At 40.9% G+C, this 20,161-nt stretch overlaps 3 protein-coding genes across 3 annotated transcripts; 1 reads left to right on the forward strand and 2 right to left on the reverse strand.

Annotated features, from left to right (window-relative positions):
• Positions 1-469: 469 nt before the first annotated feature.
• On the reverse strand, positions 470-6,159 carry LOC145470699 (betaine--homocysteine S-methyltransferase 1-like). The gene is made up of 9 exons (XM_081454516.1): positions 6,142-6,159; positions 4,783-4,918; positions 4,538-4,641; positions 4,028-4,222; positions 3,502-3,649; positions 2,737-2,910; positions 2,093-2,226; positions 1,162-1,255; positions 470-570 (listed from the first exon to the last, which is right to left on the reverse strand). Exons 1-9 carry the CDS (start codon positions 6,157-6,159, stop codon positions 470-472), a joined length of 1,104 nt encoding a protein of 367 aa, XP_081310642.1.
• Positions 5,621-15,958, reverse strand: LOC145470698 (betaine--homocysteine S-methyltransferase 1-like). Its single transcript, XM_081454515.1, has 9 exons — positions 15,188-15,958; positions 12,998-13,133; positions 12,427-12,530; positions 11,827-12,021; positions 11,301-11,448; positions 10,411-10,593; positions 9,441-9,571; positions 8,825-8,922; positions 5,621-8,016 (listed from the first exon to the last, which is right to left on the reverse strand). Exons 1-9 carry the CDS (start codon positions 15,200-15,202, stop codon positions 7,920-7,922), a joined length of 1,107 nt encoding a protein of 368 aa, XP_081310641.1. The 5' UTR covers positions 15,203-15,958; the 3' UTR covers positions 5,621-7,919.
• A 1,567-nt stretch (positions 15,959-17,525) lies between these two features.
• On the forward strand, positions 17,526-19,972 carry LOC145469308 (S-methylmethionine--homocysteine S-methyltransferase BHMT2-like). Its single transcript, XM_081452986.1, has 6 exons — positions 17,526-17,540; positions 17,881-18,058; positions 18,520-18,702; positions 19,190-19,320; positions 19,535-19,632; positions 19,879-19,972. The coding sequence occupies exons 1-6, from the start codon at positions 17,526-17,528 to the stop codon at positions 19,970-19,972; spliced, it is 699 nt and encodes a 232-aa protein (XP_081309112.1).
• The last annotated feature ends 189 nt before the right edge of the window (positions 19,973-20,161 follow it).

Consider the following 20,161-nt stretch of genomic DNA (forward strand, 5'->3'; position numbering starts at 1 on the left):
CACGCTTGGGTATTGAGAATTGTCCAAAAAATATTCAGTTTATCTGCCTGCCTGAGGGCTAGTATTTTTATTCACGATATTTTGTTTTTCCGATACGGTGGGATAGTACTGACCCTTAGCTTATGAACAGGTTCCTGGCGAGAGCAAAAAACAAATAAAAATTCATGTTTTGTTTTGTTTGTTTTTTCGTTTAGTAAGATATCCCGGTTATCTTCAACCCGAGCTGTCTCCTCGTCATCACTCTTGAAAATCAATTTAACCATGTTATAACGTTCTCTAGCGCACTATCTTGGATTGGAGCAGCTTAATGATGGCGAGGTGTTAATAGGAGATGGAGGACTAGTAAGTTTAGAAAAGTGAGGAAAACATTTATTTAGTTGGTTTATAAGGTTGTATTCGTTTTTCCACATCAGTAATAAATTATAATGCAAAATTGATTCGCAAAATTCGTTTTACAAAGTCCCTTGGTTCATTGTAGTTGGTTGCGTGGTCCAGGTCTACTTAGTGAAGGGCAGAATGGACGACCGCTGGCTGGTTTTAGATTCTCCCAGTATGCGCGATTGGCTCTGAAAATAAAAAAATCAATTCACACGTCAGTCGGTGTGTGGTAGTAATCTCCATTTGAAGAGAAAGACAGAGACAAACAATATAAAGTCAATATTTGTAGCTATTTATTTACAGCACAGAATTATATGGCGCAAATTAGCATGTGAATGTGATCATATGCGCTTTAAAAACTATGTCAGTAAAATGATTAATTAAAAATGAATTACATTAATTAAAATTCAAGTCTATGGGAGGCGCGGTGGCCTCATGGTTAGTACGCTTGTCTCCGGATCGAGCGGTCCAGGTTTGAGTCCTGGCCAGGGATATTGTGTTCTGTTCTTGGGCAAGACACTTTACTCTCTCAGTGCCTCTCTCCACCCAGGTGTATAAATGGGTACCGGCAAACTCAGTGCTGTGGGTAACCCTGCGATGGACTAGCACCCCATCCAGGGGGGAGTAGAAATACTCCTAGTCGCTTCATGCTACAGAAACCGGGATAAGCTCCGGCCTGGTGGGCCACCTGGCTCGTATGCAGACTTAACCTACCTTTATCTACAATTCAAGTTTAAACCAAGTTGTTTGGAGGCCTTTAGAGCTCTCCCCAGTCTTATCTGTCTCGGACTTCAGCTACTGCGTGGTGTTTGAGTGCCTCTCCCCAGGGACTGTGCTTTTCACTAGCTGCAGGAAATCTTCCTCGTTCTGGAGCGAGCTAAAAGTAACAATATTTCTGGTTTGTTACATTGCTTGCTCCCTAATGGGGCAAGATGAACCAAATTCTGCGCTGTGATTGGCTACCCGAGCGGGCACGATGGTGCTATCCTGCCTGGCATTCAAGATTATGCGCTCTGTCCCACAAGTACATGTGTTCTTTATCCCATATAATAAACCCTCTATTGACCAAGCTTTTCGGTCAATCAATCAATCAATCAATCAATCAATCAATCAATATATTTAACGTGATCGGTACGCTTAGCTAAAAAGCTAGTTTACAGGTACGCCACCAAAAAAAAAAAAAACAGAAAAAAGAAATTATAAGAGCCTAATGAAAGTATATAAATCTAATAAGTTAAATTGATGGGTCAATTTGGCCCAAGTTAGTGAAGCATTGGAGAAAATTGTAGACAGCAGGGGAAGTTTGGGGCGAGGAGAAGGAGAGAGAGATTGTTTCCGTTATTATTTCAGCTCTAATCAACTCCGCCTGCATGAAGTGGCGTGCAAAAGTTTGGTTCCCATCTACCTCCTTTAAAAAAGAGGCAGCTTAGCCGAGCGGTTATAACACCGGACTTGAAATTCGGACATCGTGGGTCCACGTTCCGTCTTAATATATACGACCACTAGCTGGCGTTTCTCTCGGTAGTCCCGAGCTCAATATCTCTACCACGCTTGTAAATTGGTGACTGGTCTGCTCTTTGCTTGTTGGGGTTTTTAATCATAGTATGCTTATATACATTATTTGTTTCATCGTTTGCTTCTACTGGCTCTAAAAGCCCCAGCAGGGGGAGTGGTTAATTGAATAAACACTGCATTATTTTTTCACAAGTCTTACCTCTTCAGCAATAGCCCGGATGTGGTATGGCTCAAAGCCACAGCAGCCTCCGATATACCAGCTCACTCCCATATCATAGGCCCGCCGAGCGTACTTATGCACATCCCAACGAGTTAGTGTACGAGGCTCCAGCGCTAAACAAGTGAATAATAAATTTCGTTAATTTACAAGAACTGAAAGTTCTTTCCATTACCTTGGTCGAGAAATACATGTGATGAGATTGTAGACCATGAAAGTGGCTTAATTCATAACGTTACCGCAGACAACCTCTGAGAAGGTTAAAGAACGAGGCAGAGTCATACTTGTTTATTACAACTATTCGGCTAAATAACGATCTACTTAGTTACTTGTTTCACGTTGTAAACATTGTACACCAACAAGAATGACGGCGCCTCCGAAGAGGATCACCTTTGGGGAACACACGGGCTTCCGCACCAGACTGTGCCAGATCACTTCGCTCGTAGACTCAATCTTCGCTCGCGCGTGGGACTCAAACAACTAGAATAATGGATCGTGCCAAACATACAGACTGATAACGTCGACATTTCCCCTTGGCGTTAATGAGACTACCGTAGGTAAGTTGAAATGACGGTCCGTAGGCAACAGTACGAGAGTATTGGATATGGATGGGAAAACTAACTCACCAAATGGGGTTTCGGGTAAATATCCATCATTCCCGCTATCCGGAGCATGATAACAAAGTGGCTGAATCATCAGATGAGGCTTGGGTCCTTCCTTGTCTAACGCCTCTTTCATTAAACCAATGGTCTGTAAACTGACGTCAGCACTGAGGCAGTTGACACCAATTATATCAGCCCCTTAATGTCAATAATAATACAGGAAACAATTAAGAAATTAAACTTGTGAGCGAGGCAGGTATGGCCCAGTGGTGAGAGTGCTCGCCTTTCGCCTCAAAAAATGGCGCCCTGGTTCGATTCCGGCCCGGTGCCATATGTGGGTTGAGTTTGTTGTTGGTTCTCGCCTTGCTGTAAGGATTATTGGTTTTTCCCTTCGGTATTCCGGTTTTCCTTCCTAAACTAAAACCGACATCTCAAAATTCCAATTCGAGCAGGATAGATGAACCCGTACAAACCAGCAAAGACTGACTTAGCTTTCACTCTAAAAATTGTAATTAACATATTCTAGCTCGTTTCTTGGGGCTACCAGCGCAATGCTTTATGATAGTTAATACAATACTTAAGATAGTACTCGCGCTCGATCGGTTTAAGGACGGCCAAAGAGTAGGATGATCGGATTTATTTTCGGTCGTTCCTATCGCCTTGATTGCTTGGTTGCCTAGCACCGCTGGGTCTTTAGAACCAGTCCTCCCTTGTCCTCTGATAAAGAGGACCTCCCTGTTCCATCTCCATTTTTACTTATGTGAGCTACACTGGATTGTTCCACAGTACCTGCCCTTGCTAGCCTCACGGCACATTCTCCAGCTGACACATTTTTCTTATCACCGTGAGGTCCAATACACAGCGTTATGGCCGTTGGTTTGCCTGTGGACTTTAAAACTTCTGCTGCCCATTCAGCTTCCTCTACGTGTGCAAAGAACTGAAGGAGGAGGAAACAGTTATGGCTGAAGACATTAATGTTTAAAGAGAGGAAAGATAAATATAGCAAAGTGCAATGGTATCCCCAGAAAAAGACAGTAACTTAAATGATCGCAGGTCACCCAAGTCACCAAACTGTAGTCAGATAAAGCAACGAATAACACTTTTAAATAACTTTATTAGGCGCTCGTCGCTTGTCTCCTTCTTGGTAATCTTGAATAGTGTAAAGCAAATTGAATGAGTTTTGACCGTCAATTACTCGGTAAATGATAAAAGAATGAACGTTACAGCAGGTTCCAATGCTGAAGTCAAAACACTGGCAAGAGTCGTTCGCATCGTCGTTAACTTTAATCTTATCTGTATGTAAATAACAGCTCACCTCAGCAATAATCAAATCAACATTGTTCTGGAGAAAAATCTCAATTTGTTCTCTAAACTTCTTCATCACCACGTCTTTTCCAGCACCTTCTGAATAGAGGAAAGCGGTTTGATTGATGCAGCCAGCAAAATACACCCCGCCTTCCCTGGCCACCTCTTTGGCAAGATCGCATGCTGCCTGGTTTATTTTCTCGGTCTGAAAGGAAATTCCAAACAATATTATTGTTGGCACTTGGAGGAAAACCAGAATTATAAAGCGTAGTAACAAATGTTAAAAATGGAACAGAACTGGACAAATGTTAGACAAGAAAATATTTGATAGACCATGAAGGTTTTATGTTTCCCAAAATGATCCAAATGGCAGGATCGTTTGTAGATTATCGCCAGGGTTCTGGGCTCTAATTTCGTTTAAGTTTGAGATTAGTTTTTTAAGATACCTCACTCTATCTCTACACATTAGTGCAGTGATACCTATACTTGCTGACAGACATACTGATATAATTATACACACCCCATATTTAGCTTGATCACCTTCCAAGTCATCATCCAATGAGAATGTAAACGCTTGAATGACATCAGCTCCTGCCCGCTGGAATTCCCGATGCAGCTGTCGAACTGAAACAAAATTGACAGATTGTTCATGGCAAGAAGGAAGGAAGATGGGAAGGACGGAGAAAGATAGAAGGGAAGGAAGAAGGAAACTAGAAAGTGTTAAAAAGACACTAAGCTATCTGTGACTTCTCCTAAACAACTGACCTGCCTCTGGGTGCTCCACCGTACACTCAGGAGTCCAAGGTCCTGCTTTCACATATCCGCGCTTTTCCAAAGCATAATACAGTCCCCCATCTCCTACTAAAACCTCACCGGCGTTAAGCCGCTCCAGTATACCACGCTGAAACAGGGAATTGTCGGAAAACAGTGTTAACTGACAGAAACTATAGGTCACTAGTCGAGTTTAAACTCCAAGGACTACACAATCGTTTTTTTCTAATGTAAAATTTCTTCTCCTTTCGGTCTTTTTTTTTTTAAGTAGTGGCCAGAAAACCGCTAACAACACCTTGTTTTCTCGGTGGCGGAAGACAGGAATAATAACCTCTTTTACTCTCTGTAAAATGGAGAAACTCAGGAAGAGAAGCCATCTATGAAAAGAAAAGAGGGGGCCACCGAACATCGAAGAGAGTAAATAGTGGGGGAAATTAGCGCACCCGGTGCAAAGCCCTAAAATTTCTTTCTAAGCGCGCACGCTTGACGTGACGTTTTGACATGAATTACGTGCGCAGTAAATAAGGATGCGCAATTCCAATGGGCGAGATCTTTCTTGAACAGTTCAGTGAAACAAATCACCTACATTGTAGCTGAAGGAGTGCAAATGGAAACACCGGCAAAGTTTTTTCGTATTATTTTCACTTTTTTCACTCGCAAAAAGCCTTAATCCGTTGCTAAGATGTCTTCAACACGTTAAAATCATACGAAACGACAAGAAGACAACTTAGGTGAGTTTAACGAAAATTTTATATCCAATTTCGTACGACAGCAGTATTTTCCATACGATCTCTTACAGCGAAGGTCTTGACCAATTATTAACCACGCTCTCTCATAATGAATGACTACTAAAGTGACACTGACGCCTGCAAACTGAGCAACTGAATGACTGTGAATAGCTCTAACTCTATATAAAGTGGATAGCTTTGCAGGAGTGCGACTGCGGCTAGCCGGCCAAACAAGAAACTTTCGTAACCCGATTCCTCTTATTACACTGTTACTCGTTTACTTCAATCGTCCAGCTTCGATAATGAAATGGGCGCGATGTATAGAATGCAACTGACCCAACCTTACAAAGCTTTATACATTTTGATTTCTAGTTAGATCGGTGACATGATTTTCTCGCCATTAAAATCTTCATAAGAATATGTATATATTCTCAGTACTAGCGAAAGAAAACATTTTACGATGATTTTCAGTTTCAGACCTTAGGATTGGAGTAAGAGTATAGCGAGATTGAGAACGAGTACTATTTTCGAATTGATCTCGTGCTCATGTCTAAAGTCCACTATCCCGTGCACACAGCAATAATCCAGATTATGCGTACTTTGCTTCGCTACTGTAGCTACTCACCTTCTCAGTATTTGACATTGTGTCAGAGTTACAATATTCGTAAAGATTGAGGATAAACTCGCCGGAATGAACCTTCTTGCTCCAAAGAACATCAAAAACTACCCTGGTAGGGACGGGAGGGGATGGTAGGGGAAAGGAAAAGAATTTGTCTTCTGTAATCAGTAGCGCAAGCTTTCTGGCGAGGATTTTGTTACACCGCAGAGCCCGTAGGCGCGTGAGCGAGATCCTCCAGGTTTATTCTCAGTCCTTAGGACTCCTACATGACGTCTAATGCTGAAAAGGTGAGGGCAGATTATTTGCAGCTGTGTACATAGGCTTTAGGGCACCTTCGGTCTCAGAGGGGTCGTGACCTATTGCAGAATAGAGTTTATCGTAGACTTTGTTCTCAATTTTGCATAATGATGGCATGTGACTTTTTGTTTGCATTTCCCTTTGGATCGTTTAAGTACCTTGATATCAAGTATCAAAGATCAAACCTGTTTTGTGTTACAGTTGTTGCGTAACTTGTTATTCAGTGAGATAAAAGACCCTTAGGTTGTGAACATGCTTTCGGAGAAGGGCAAAAAATTCGGCGAGCGCGCGCGCAGCGAGCCGACGAGCACGTAAAACATCAGGGGAGCTTGGCGGGCCCCTCTTTTTTCGTTTAGTAAGATCTCCAAGTTATCTTCAACCCGAGCTAAAAAAAAAAATAGCTAGACTGTCTCCCCGTCATCAGTATAAAATCATTTTTACCATGTTATAATATTCTCTAGCGCGGCATCTTGGATTAGAGCAGCTACGAGGTGTTTTTATCAGGTTAAAAAAGTCTCTTTGTGTAAAAAATCCAATGGGAAATGTAGTCTTGAATGCACATGCCATCGTCATACATGATCACACTGTGAGCCACTGTACTCCAAAACTAACAAAACACGATTTTTCAAAGTCCGTCATCGAGGAGGATGCTTTACAAGTAGTCGTACGTTCGGTTCCACTGAGCCTCACAGGTAAAGCAAACATACACCTTACACTAAACCTCTTTCCCCATTTAAAATTGATGTTGGCCTCTCGATCGCTCGGAAAACTTTCCAAAAATCGTTTTTTTTTTATACACTGATATAATATAAACAAAACACCACCTCCAAAGATCAATTTACCATACCAAATTTAGTAACTATGCGAATTTGTTAGAAAGAAATGTATTCCAGGTGGACGACGCTGACAAAGATTTCTTTTGCAAAAAGTGGCAGGTTTTGGGTCACATATTTTTATGAGTTTGCAACGGACCCTTGTTACACAGCTCATATTCACTAAATTTAGCATGGTAAATCGCGCGGTAAGACTTATTTATAGTTTGAATAAAAAATCGGAAAAGCGTAGTGTCGATAAAAAGAACGATTTTTTAATGACTCGGTGGGGTGAAACTTTGCAAGCAATTCGGATTCGCTTTACCACATTAGGAAATAATAAGGCGTCTGGGAGTCTGTTTCTACTCCTGGACGATTGTCATTATTATCTAAGCAATTCCTTACAGTATAGCTTGTCTAGTGTGATTACTCGAGAGAGCCTGGAACAGGCTAGTCTGCGACTGATAACTTTATAAATGACCCAAAATAACATTTTAAAAGAGTGATATATACAATAACGTTTGTTCCTTCCACCGAGTGAAGAACTGAAAACACTTGATTGATTTATAAGTGACTTGCATGAAGTACAATATACAAGACCTACAGTAAAGCCACATTACATGTAATCAACTATAATGCAAAATCCGCAAGGTTCACTGTACAAAGTTCCTTGGCTTATTGTAGTTGGCTGCGTGGTCCAGGTCCACTCAACGAAGGGCAAAATGGACGACCGCTGGCTGGTTTTAGATTCTCCCAGTAGGCGCGATTTGCTCTGAAAAGAAAAAAATCACTCAGATGTCAGTCTGTGTGTGATAATATTCTCCATTTGTAAAGAAAGACAGGGACAAGTAATATAAGGTCAATATTTGTAGCTATTTAGTTTTTAATAAATAAAAGGAAAGCGAATAAACGATGTCTTATTGTCAAAGAATTTCTAATCCAGTTAATGCATGATGACGTTAGAGTGGAGACCAGAAAGTAAAAGAGCAGTAGGAAGACCTAGAAATGCCTGGAGGAGGACAGTAGAACAGTAAAGAAAGAAAGACGGCAGGCAGGCTGGAATAACTGGAACACCGTGAGAGCGGTAGCCAGGGATAGGGCACAGTGTAAACAGAATGTTACGGCCTTATGCGCCTATTGGTGATGATGACGATGAGTTTCCAGTCTAGTCTAGTCTATCAACTTTATTGGTCACAAAATTACAATATAATTAAAAGAAGAAAAGGACCAATAGGAATTGCGCGAACGGGAAAATAGTTACCCATGCGAGGCGCAACCCTAGAAGCTAGTAAGAATGGTGATAGAAAATCTTAAATTTGATAAAAATTACAATAAAATCTAATAATTAGTGATAGTTAACAATTATAGTTAAATCTAATTAATTACAATAGTTTAAAACAAGATGCGGATAATATTAGTCACAGAAAATTAAGAGCGGTGGCAAGGGCAGTTACGGAAGAGGAACCAGGAGCAGGGCAAGAGGAACCAGTTTGGCATATAATAAGCGAGGTTACTCTGTATGTGACCATGCACTAGAAACCAAGCTGTTTGGAGGTCTCTAGAGCTCTCCCCAGTCTTACCTGTCTCGGACTTCAGCTACTGCGTGGTGTTTGAGTGCCTCTCCCCAGGGACTGTGCTTTTCACTAGCTGCAGGAAATCTTCCTCGTTCTGGAACAAGCTAAAAGTAACAATATTTCTGGTTTATTATATGGCGCCCCCCATGAGCGGGTAAGATGAACCAAATTCTGCGCTATGATTGGCTACCCGAGCGGGCAAGATCCTGTCAAGATTACGCGCTGTTTGTTCTTTATCCCATATAATAAATCTTTATTGACCAAGCTTGTTCGGTCAATTTGGCCCAAGTTAAAAAAAGCCTATGAAGAGTGGGAGGAGGAGAAGGCTCCATTATCATTTCAGCTCCAATCAACTTTCCCTCCCTGAGGTGGCGTGCAAACGTCCGGTTCCTTTTTGCCTCCTTTAAAAAAAAGGAGCTTTCTGTAGCACCGGACTTAAATCCAGACATCGTGGGTGTCCCAAGCTTAACGCCTCGGCCACGCTTGTAAATAGGCAACTGATCTGCCTACTGCCAGTTGGAATTTTATTTGTTTCTTCGTTTGTTTCTACTGGCTCTAAGATCCCCATTGGGGGGGGAGTGGTTAATTGAGTAAATATATATGATTTATTCATAAGTCCTACCTCTTCAGCAACAGCCCGGATGTGATATGGCTCAAAGCCACAGCAGCCTCCGATATACCTCACTCCCATATCATAGGCCCGCCGAGCATACTTATGCACATCCCAACGAGTTAGTGTACGAGGCTCCAGAGCTAAACAAGTGAATGATAAATATCGTTTACTTTGCGAGAACCGAAAGAATTATTTCAGTCTTGTTGATCGAGAAATACGGGCGATGAGATTGCAAGACCGTGAAAATGGCTTAACTCGTAACAACCTCTGAAAAAATGAAAGATTGGGCGTTCTCTTTTCCTTTAAAAAAAAGATCCTGGCGAGTTGAGAAAGTTTAACAGGTCATTTAACAATATCCCCGGCTTCAAGCTGAAATAAAATTGATCTTAAGAGCCGAGCCTGGAAATTTCCCGCTGATTCCTCTCAATTTCACAGATATTTTAGACAAACAAATTTACGGCATTTTCAGCGGACTACACTCTCGACGATGGATATAAAACCACAAAATGTCCAAATCTTTGCAGTTAAACCATTCACGTCATTTATATGGTCTACGTATGCTATGGTCTACTACGGCCGACATTTCTACAGCATCAGAATGTCGTCCATGGAAGTATGCGGTTGATTTGATTCCGTCGAATATGAGCAAGATTTCTACTTTTCATTTCATTTGATTAATTGATTGGGTGGTGCGATAAATTCGTCAAAAAGACCCGGTGTATTTTCTGGCCAGATGCTTAAAGAACGAGGCACAGTCATACTTGTTTGTTATGGTTATTATGGCTGATCTACGTAATTACTTGTTTCACGCTATTAACATTGTACACTGACAGGAATGATGAAGCGCACGAAACATAAATTAACACCAAGATTGCCCTGTGGCGATAATGAGATGCAAGTTATTTTTTGTTTACCGTTCCGTCCGGTCCGTAGGCATGAGTGCGACAGTATTGGACATGGATGGCAAAAACTAACTCACCAAACGGGGTTTCGGGTAAATATAGAAATCCATCTCCGCTACTATCTGGAGTGTGATAACCAATTGGTTGAATCATCAGATGAGGCTTGAGTCCTTCCTTGTCTAACGCCTCTTTCATTAAACCAATGGTCTGTAAACTGATGTCGGGACTGAAGCAACAGTTGACACCAATGATATCAGCCCCTTATGACATAATAATACAGAAAAATTAAAACAAGTTAAACTTGTGAGGGGAGTAGGGATGGCGCAGGGTTGAGAGCGCTCGCCTCACACAATGAAGTCCAGGTTCGATTCGGGCCTGGTACCATAGTGCATTCAGATTGTTGTTAGTTCCAGCCTTGCTCCGACGGTTTTTGCCCGAGTGCTCCGGTTTTCCTTCCTCCACAAAAGCCAACATCTCAAAATTCCAATTCGACCAGGATAGAGCCTGGATCCGAATGAAAACCAGCTAAGGCTGATGTGGTTTCCTCTCTAAATATTGTAATTTCTATATTCGAACTTGTTTTTTTAGAGCTTAGCTCTTTCATTGGTCCGTTAAAAGTCCGTGCAACGTGCTCCCACCAATCAGGACAAACATGCGGTTTATTTGGGCGACCAACAACAAAACTGTAATAGTCTCGGATCGTTGGATTAAAGCTTAAGCTTTCACTGCTTGACTGATTGCGTAGCGAGCACTCGCAACTTTTGTACAATTCGAGTAGCTCTAATCTCTTGTAGTCGTCAGAAGTAATTTTCAAATTCGCTGGGTGTTACTGGGCATGCTTGGTTGCCCAGCACCGCTGGGTCATTAGAATCAGTCCTTTCAGTCTTATCCTCTTCTCATAAAGAGGACTTCCCTGTTCCATCTCCATTTTCACTTATGTGAGCTACACTGGATTGTTTCACAGTACCTGCCCTTGCTAGCCTCACAGCACATTCTCCAGCTGACACATTTTTCTTATCACCGTGAGGTCCAATACACAGCGTTATGGCCGTTGGTTTGCCTGTGGACTTTAAAACTTCTGCTGCCCATTCAGCTTCCTCTACGTGTGCAAAGAACTGAAGGAAGAGGAAACAGTTATGGCTGAAGACATTAATGTTTAAAAAGAGGAAAGATAAATATAGCAAAGTGCAATGGTATCCCCAGAAAAAGACAGTAACTTAAATGATCACAGGTCACCCAAATCTACAAACTGTAGTCGGATGAAGCAACGAATAACACTTTTAAATAACTTTTTTAGGCGCTCGTCGCTTGTCTCCTTCTTGGTAATCTTGAATAGTGTAGAGCAAATTGACTGAGTTTTGACCGTTAATTACTCGGTAAATGATAAAAGAATGAACGTTACAGCAGGTTCCAATGCTGAAGTCAAAACACTGGCAATAGTCGTTCGCATCGTCGTCAACTTTAATCTTATCTATATATAAATAACAGCTCACCTCAGCAACAATCAAATCAACATTGTTCTGGAGAAAAATCTCAATTTGCTCTCTAAACTTCTTCATCACCACGTCTTTTCCAGCACCTTGTGAATAGAGGAAAGCAGTCTGATTGATGCAGCCAGCAAAATACACCCCGCCTTCCTTGGCCACCTCTTTGGCAAGATCGCATGCTGCCTGGTTTATTTTCTCGGTCTGAGAGGAAAATTCAACGTCAGATAGGAGTGAAAGCCAAAAAAACAAAAGCCAAAAAAACAAAAAAGCCAAAAAACATTGGGAGGAAAGCCAGAATTAGAAAGCATAGTCATAAAATTAAAATATGTGGCCGAGAAATGTTAAAAGCATGACCCGTACGCGTAGGCGAGAGCTTTTTTCATTTTTCAGCTGTTCTGTAATTACTATTTGGAGATGGCAAGGAAAGCTGGCAGGGCAAGGAAAACAAAACCGCCCCCCTCCCCCCTTAGCTCAAGGTCTGGATCCGCGAATGTACTGTGTCTGTTGTCTTTCAAATTACACGAAGATCTTCACTTTGTTACTAAGTTGTTAAATGTAAAAACAATTTTATTGGTGCTCACAAAATATCTATATAATTATACCCACTCCATATTTAGCTTGGTCACTTCCCAAGTCATCATCCATCGAGAATGTAAATGCTTGAATGACATCAGCTCCTGCTCGCTGGAATTCCCGATGCAGCTGTCGAACTGAAACAAAATTGAAAGATCGTTCATGGCAAGATGAAAGGAAGGTGGGAACGACAGAGGAAGATAGAGAGGAAGGGTGGAGCAAACAAAAATGTGTTTAGAAACCCACTAGCATTACACGTGTATGTTCGCGAGTTAAGTTGTTGTCCTGCAGGTTTAAATTGTTTTTTGGGAGATGTGTTATCGTTTCCGTTTGTTGAAAAGAAATTTGTTTTACTTTTCTCCGATTTTTTTCGAACTAAAAGCTACCGAAAAAGGACCGACGGAATAAGGGGAGAGAGGGTGGAAGGAACAAAGGAAGGGAGAGAGGAAGATAAAGAGGAAGGGAAAGAATTAAGGAGGGAAAAAAAGATTTTTAGCTAATTACCAACTGAAATTGGTGATATGGGAAACACCATCGTTTTCAAAGACTTCAAAGCTGACGTTCTGAGTGTTAGTCTTTCTTCAGAGTAAACGAGACAACTGACCTGCTTCTGGGTGCTCCACTGTACTCTCAGGAGTCCAAGGTCCTGCTTTCACATATCCACGCTTTTCCAAAGCATAAGTCACTCCTCCATCTCCTACTAACACCTCACCGGCGTTAAGCCGCTCCAATATACCAAGCTGAAACAAGGAATGGTCGGAAAACAATGTCAACTGTCTTTCACATAATTTAAGGTCACCAGGCGTCTGCAAGATATCGTTGTACTCCTGTATAAGGTTAAGAACGGTCTTGCACCAGACGTCTCCGCCCTATTCGTCCGTAAAGATTCTACGCACTCGCCACGGAACAGTGATTTTGTTACCACGTTTCAATACCATACATTATGGTAAACATGCTATTAGATACGTAGGACCTTTATAGCTCTTTATTATGGTCTAAATTAAGTGAAGATATAAGAAATGCCCCTACTCTAACTACTAACAAAATTAGAAATCTTAACTTATCAGACTATGTTATCAATCAGTGCAGTGAATAGATTATAATTCTGATTATTAAAGCATTGTAATTTTAAATAATCATTTTTAGCATTTTACTCTTGTTTAGTGTCCCCAGTAGGCCCTTTACACGATCCGGTCACATTATGCTGGGACGCAACTTCCAAAACAAAGGAACTCGTACCAGTCCAGCCCGACTTTCCTTTGTTTTGGAAGTCCCACTGTGTAACTTGTGTGCCAGCATAATTAATTCCGTACCATGTGACCGGATCGTGCAAAGGGCCTATTAGTCCATTAGCTTAAAGCGACGGCTCATAGGCAGGTACACCTTCCTTTGCAGGATTTAACTTTATATGTCGCGCCACTTTTGCATTCATGGGAAGAAAAAGTTTGAAAAAAATCTTCTGCTTTCCACCTTTTGTGCGCTTTATTGACCTTGACTGAGCACAAAATACAATACCTGTTTAATCCTGTGTGAACAGCTAAACCATTAGAAACGTTTCGGTTGCGTAATTCTTGCATAAGTTATGAACGCAAATTACAAGAATAGATCATGTTCGGTCGCTGACCTTTTACCATGAATCCTAGCGTCTGCTCTTCTTAAGTTTGCTGGGTTTTACGACCATTTCACTATTGTTAATATATTTTCTAAGTATTTTGTACATGGCCTCCGTCGCAGCTAGTCTAAACCGCCAGTGTTTTGTGACACGTCCTGCTGAAACGCAGGAGTTCACGGGTTCGATTGCGTGACACAAATCCTCACTGGGGAATTTATTGTAAACCGTATTCGGCCTGTTCTGCTGGCTAAGTAACGGCTTAACGAGTAACGGCTTAATGGAAATCGACGAAACGAGAGTTTTTTCTTCGTACGTTAGCTTGAGCAGCACACCCTTTATGCAGCACACCCTCACTCGTTTAACTTCAATCAGATTGTCGTAAATACTCTTCTTCTTTGGCCATCGTAGCTTAATAAGAAATAACACGCAAACTGCGTTGATAAACATGGCAATAAAACGCATGTTAAGAAAACAAAGTTCATTTACTTGACGTTTCGTATGTTTCAACATACATAAACTCGTGATCGATTTTTAAAAAACTGAACATTTTAATCGATCACGAGTAGCTGTCATGCTTCTGGTATTGCAGACCACGTCACGTCAATTGGTCACAACTTCAAATGGGACCACTTGGATATATTAGCAAAAGGTCGGACAGATACACATTGCAAGATAAAAGAGACTCTGCTAATGAGGGAATTAAAACCCGCCCTAAATGATAATGTAAGCAGCGAAAAGCTTTATCTTTATTAGTTTGCACTGTTTATATGCAAATTTTTCTCAGCTTCTGTCATTGTTATTGTTAATTACTTAAATTTAGTTGTTACTTCTATTCCTAACGGTCACTTCTGAAGATGTACGTTGAAACATTCGAAACGTCAAGTAAACATGCGTTTTATTGCCACGTTTATCACCGCAGTTTGCGTGTTATTTCTCATGGAGCTCCGATTATTGCGAAATAGAGTGACATGTGCTGATTTGTAGAATGCGAATTCAAGATTACAAAGCCTCACACAGCTTGCATTTTGAATTTTCCTTGATTTTCTGGCTATTAAAATCGTCATGACCTTATATATAATATATATATATATTCCTTGTGCTAAAACATTGTGGGAAAACATTTTTGACGACTATTTACGGTTTCAAACCTCGATATGTTTACACGCATCAGTGATGACTCACCTCAGGATTTGGCATTCTGTCAGAGTTTAAATATTTGTAGAGATTGAGGATAAACTTGGAACGGACCTTTACTCCAAAAAACGTTGTAAACTACTACCTGCGAGCAGGGTCACCTTCAGCTTTGACGAAGAGGGAAGCGATGTGGCGGCATCCCTTCTTACAGGCTTGACAGGTTAGGCAGGAACGAGAGAAGATCAGAGGGGAGTGAAGAAGGATTTCTCTACCGTCCCCACCAAGAAAGTTTACAAAGCTCTCTGTAACCCAGCCTGCATCCCCGCCTGCATGCAAGCACAGGGAACCCAAACACTGTATCAGCAATAACATAATCATTAATAACAGTGGTAAATAACAGTCATTAATTCGGGTCCCCTGTCACGCAAGCAAGCTTTGTTGGAGCCCGTGGGTGTAAGCTCCAAGCTCCAAGTTTATCTTCAGTTCTTAATAATATTTGGACTCCTACACTATGTCTAATACTGAAAAGGTGAGGGCAGACTTGTAGCTGTGTAAATACATTTAGCATTGGAAAAGTTTCACAAACTGAGCTAAACTGCATAATTTGGATCATTTATGCGTGACATGAAGGTACTCTGGTCTGGCTGGCGAAACCGTAAAGTGTATATTCGATTCCATACATAAACGTTTATTTAGTTGCCTTTCAACCTAACCCTTACCCTTTTTATCGGTTATATGTAAATAATCCAATGGGAATTGCAATCTTAAATTTACATGCCAAAGGTAACAATAAATTTTATTTCGCAATAGTTCAATACAGACTCGATAATTTTCGCGGCAATAATAAAAGAAGAGATAGATAATCGCCCATGTAAGTCAGTGACAGATTTTAACTATGAGGAAGACATTATTCTCCGGAAAAGAATTTTGGTAACATGTTATTTTTATGTATCACCATTGCGCGACGGTTGTTGCGTTACTTTTCAGCTTATATCAAATGCAAATGACTTCGCAAGGACGTCGGCTGGGTAGACTGGGTAGTGAAAATTGTCAAAAAATATTCAATCTTCTGCCTGGAGACCAGTATTTTAATCCACGATATTTGGTTTTCCAATCCCGTGGGTTTGTAGGCCCTTAGTTACAAACAGGCTCTCATATCCAGTCTTCCATCGTGCGTTTCCAGAAAATATCCACACCCGCCGAACGTTAATGAAATTTGTAGGGTAATGGGTTTCAAGGAGGGTCTTCAAAAGCCAAATTTATTATAGTGAAGAATGTATCTTAACTGGATGAGCTGGTTTCAAACCAAGACATGTTAGATCTTGGGATGGGGGGGCGGGCTATGGATATGGATTTCTATGAAAAAAAATGTTCAAAGGTAATTTTGCTGATGATGAATCGTAACATATAAATTTACGACATACTATATAAACCGTGGTTCCTTTAATCTCGGGTTTAAAGCATACCCACATTTATACGTGGTTTAATGCTAAATTTATTGATTGATTCCTTTCTCGTGTGACTAGTTCGACAGCTTCATCGTGAATTCCTACGAGCAGGAGCTGATATTATTCAAGCATTCACATTCTCATTGGAAGACAACCTGGTTAACTATTTAATTCCAAAAAGCTATTTTAAATATATTTTCTAGACATAAACAAGAACATTGACCTCTTTAAAAATTTGGCAACGAGTCAGTGATTCACAAAGAGAAGATGTTTTGAAAATTGTGATATTCCGGGTGAACGGGTTTCTGAATTGTGTCGCACATTTGGATATTGTGTGTATTGGAAGAAGAGTTTCGTTCTGCTTGCTCTGTAATCTGTCAGTCTTCTGACGTTGCTTAGGCAAGGGAACTGTTTTTCTGACATTTGTGGAAAACGCCAAGCGGTCCTTTTCGCGTTGTCGCCAAAGGACGTGACCGTACTGTGCGTTCTGCTGGTGGGACAAGTTTTGGAAGTACTCGTGAGTACTGGTGCTAGTTTTTGATTGGACAATATGAACTAGAGACTCGCTGAGTGTTTGACCGATGAAATGGCTACAAATGACTCCTGTCCCCCTCGCCCACCCACTCCGGATAAATGGATCACTTTTCCAATGTTTCAATACTGATGTAACTAACATATCTAGCTATCTAATCAGTGGCAAGAATTCATCAATTGTACAAATATGCAAGAAGTGTATTAATGTACAAACTCGCTTTCAGCCCAACAACATAAACCAGGCGGCCTGTAACCTTGCAAAGGGCGTGGCCCAGGAAGGAGGGGCTTATTTTGCTTGCTCTATCTGTCAGACTGGTTTTCTGTGTTCACAAGGCGCTGAAAAAGACGTTGTGATGAAAAAGTTTAGGGAAGAAATAGAGTTTTTTATACAGAATAACGTCGATATGCTCATTGGTGAGGTAAGTGTGTAGCAAACCCGTGTCAATAATTATTATAACTAAGAGTTTGTTTTGTTTGCAAGATTATAGTTTACTGATATTGTACAGCTAAAATTTAAAGCATAATTATCTTCGAAATGCTATTAGAGTTTGATTTAATTTGATGCTAATTATTGCGTCAAATTAAATCACCTGAAGCTGAAGTCCACGGTTGGATCAAGACGTTTACGCCTTAAGATTACGGCTTTTAGAACAAAATTCTATTTTTGTGAAATGGTAATTAATTGACTAATATTTATTTTTCAAAATACGGACTTTTTTTTTTCTTCCCTCTCCCTTGCCAATTCATTGTTATACTTAGCGTAACATACTGTCCCCTCTGTCCATCAAGTTCTTTGCGAATGTGGAAGAAGCTGAATGGTTGGTAGAGGTGATGAAATCCACAGGTAAACCAGCAGCCATTACAATGTGTATTGGACCACAAGGTGACCTCGGAAATGTGTCCTTCGGAGAATGCGCCGTGAGACTCGCAAGGGCAGGTATTGAGTATGTCGCATTCCGGTGTATAGCTTGTATGAGAAGTGAGGGAAAACGCAATACAGTCTTAGAAGAGGTTCCATACCCAGAAAAAACGTTGCTTAATTGCTTTGTGGTCCATGGCGTACTTTGTAGGAGGATGTTGACGAAGTCATTGCTCAGACTTTGCCATAGTACCATAATTATAAATACACGTGCACCTGATGCACAAACAGATAATAATAATGGGCATCCGTCAGTCTCGCGAGACTATGGACACGCGCTCTGCGCGCGCTCTTGATGTACTAACATGTGTATACCGCAATAAATACCTCGAAGACCCTCCTAAGCCCTTCTGTGAATAATAATGGAAATGTTAACACATTTATGCACCGTTTGCCATTCAAAGTATAATCTCGCTCTTTTTGCAATGTCTAGTTAGTTATCGCTTACTAACATTAACACAAGTATTCTTTTTGACTAGGTGCTGATATCGTTGGTGTCAACTGTTGCTTCAGTCCCGATATGAGTTTACAGACCATTGGTTTGATGAAAGAGGCGTTAGACAAGGAAGGACTCAAGCCTCATCTGATGATTCAACCTGCCGGTGTTCATACTCCAGATGTCGACCGCAGAGGATTCATCTCTTTACCAGAATTCCCTTTCGGTAAAGCCTAGTTTTCATTACGACATAAGCACAAGCTTGAACATTGATGTAGTGAGTACCACAACTCAAGCATAAGCACGTAGGTGAGCATGCGAAGAATGGTCTCAGAGATCTTTGGAAGTTCTCGTGTGATCTAGGAAAATAAACAGCACTGAACGAGAGGTCAGATGTATTGCTGTTCTTGAGGCGCGCTATACTTTCTCTCGAATATCTGCTTCACGTCTTCCCATCGTTTCCTATTAATACTCTTGGAGAGAAAAAAAGGATATTGTTTTCCAGTCTTATTGAGTGTTCATAGAGATTTTCTAGCCTCAAACCACTCAAAATATTAATACGTAATATCATCTGACTGCGCATTGGGAACAGTGAGTGTTTAACATGTAACTGGATCAATTGCCAACTTGATGTTTTTGCCAGATAAGCCAACAAAAACGATAGCAAGTGCTGATGTGACATAGCATTAAGTTCCATTTTGTTATTATTATAGCTATGGAACCTCGCATGATAACTCGCTGGGATGTGCATAAGTACGCTCGGCGGGCCTATGACATGGGAGTGAGGTACATCGGAGGCTGCTGTGGATTTCAACCATACCACATCCGGGCTATTGCCGAAGAGGTAGGACTTATGAATAATGTTTGCTCAATCAACCACTCGGGGTTATCGCGGAGGTGGTAGGGTTCGTGAAAGAAGGTTGTACTTGAAAGCTGACAACTATTTTTTGAATGAATTGAAGCTTGGAAGGCATCCAAAGTAACCAAAAAAGAAAATGAACGAAAGGAATTTTATACAAGGTATCATTCATGACTCAAAAGTGTTGTTCTTCTTTCAGCTGGCTACAGAACGAGGCAAATTTCCTGCTGCAAGCGAAAAGCACGGCCCTTGGGGAGAGGCGCTTCAAAATCACTCGTTACCTGAAGTTAGAGCAAGGTGAGACTTGGTGGTAGAGGCGAGTTTTGTGGTTTGGAGTCTTACGCATCCCACTTTATGAATAAAAGTCTCTTTAAGGATTGTACTCCAGCGTCACTCATAATTGAAAATTGCGTTACATAGCGCAGGTGTTTGCAAAAGTTTGTACACAGGTAGGCAATCATTGAATTTGTGCACGTTGTTTTTCTTTTATGTTTTAAAGTGATGATCACTGACCTTGAGATTTTGCTGTGTTATTATTTACAGAGCTAACCGTGGCTACTGGGAGAATCTCAAACCGGCCAGTTGTCGTCCATTTTGTCCGTCTTTGAGTGAAACGGGAGGATTGGGACCTAACTGATATCAAGTTTATGTGAAAAATGTACTTTATTTAACAACCTATGATTAGACAGGGCTTCATGACAGATTTTTAAGTTAAATAATAAATAAATTGGGTTTTAATAAAGGGTGTCTCGGTACATTACTTTCTTTGTCTTTCGTTTTTCAACCAAACTTTTACTGAACATCTAACTGTTCCTTCCGGAGAGTC

The sequence above is a fragment of the Orbicella franksi genome, chromosome 15 (genome assembly GCF_964199315.1).
Source record: "Orbicella franksi chromosome 15, jaOrbFran1.1, whole genome shotgun sequence".
In the NCBI taxonomy this organism is placed as follows: domain Eukaryota; kingdom Metazoa; phylum Cnidaria; class Anthozoa; order Scleractinia; family Merulinidae; genus Orbicella; species Orbicella franksi.

What these genes read in the sequence shown, in the direction of transcription:
- LOC145470698 (XM_081454515.1), bottom strand. An exon ending in AGTGGAGCACCCAGAAGCAG is followed by an intron (nt 12,531 to 12,997) that starts GTCAGTTGTCTC and finishes ATTTTGTTTCAG; the next exon opens with TTCGACAGCTGCATCGGGAA. An exon ending in TTTACCCGAAACCCCGTTTG is followed by an intron (nt 9,572 to 10,410) that starts GTGAGTTAGTTT and finishes TCACTTGTTTAG; the next exon opens with CTCTGGAGCCTCGTACACTA.
- LOC145470699 (XM_081454516.1), bottom strand. An exon ending in GGTGGAGCACCCAGAGGCAG is followed by an intron (nt 4,642 to 4,782) that starts GTCAGTTGTTTA and finishes ATTTTGTTTCAG; the next exon opens with TTCGACAGCTGCATCGGGAA. An exon ending in CGTGAGGCTAGCAAGGGCAG is followed by an intron (nt 2,911 to 3,501) that starts GTACTGTGGAAC and finishes ATTGACATTAAG; the next exon opens with GGGCTGATATAATTGGTGTC.
- LOC145469308 (XM_081452986.1), top strand. An exon ending in TTTACCAGAATTCCCTTTCG is followed by an intron (nt 18,703 to 19,189) that starts GTAAAGCCTAGT and finishes TTATTATTATAG; the next exon opens with CTATGGAACCTCGCATGATA. An exon ending in TCCGGGCTATTGCCGAAGAG is followed by an intron (nt 19,321 to 19,534) that starts GTAGGACTTATG and finishes TTCTTCTTTCAG; the next exon opens with CTGGCTACAGAACGAGGCAA.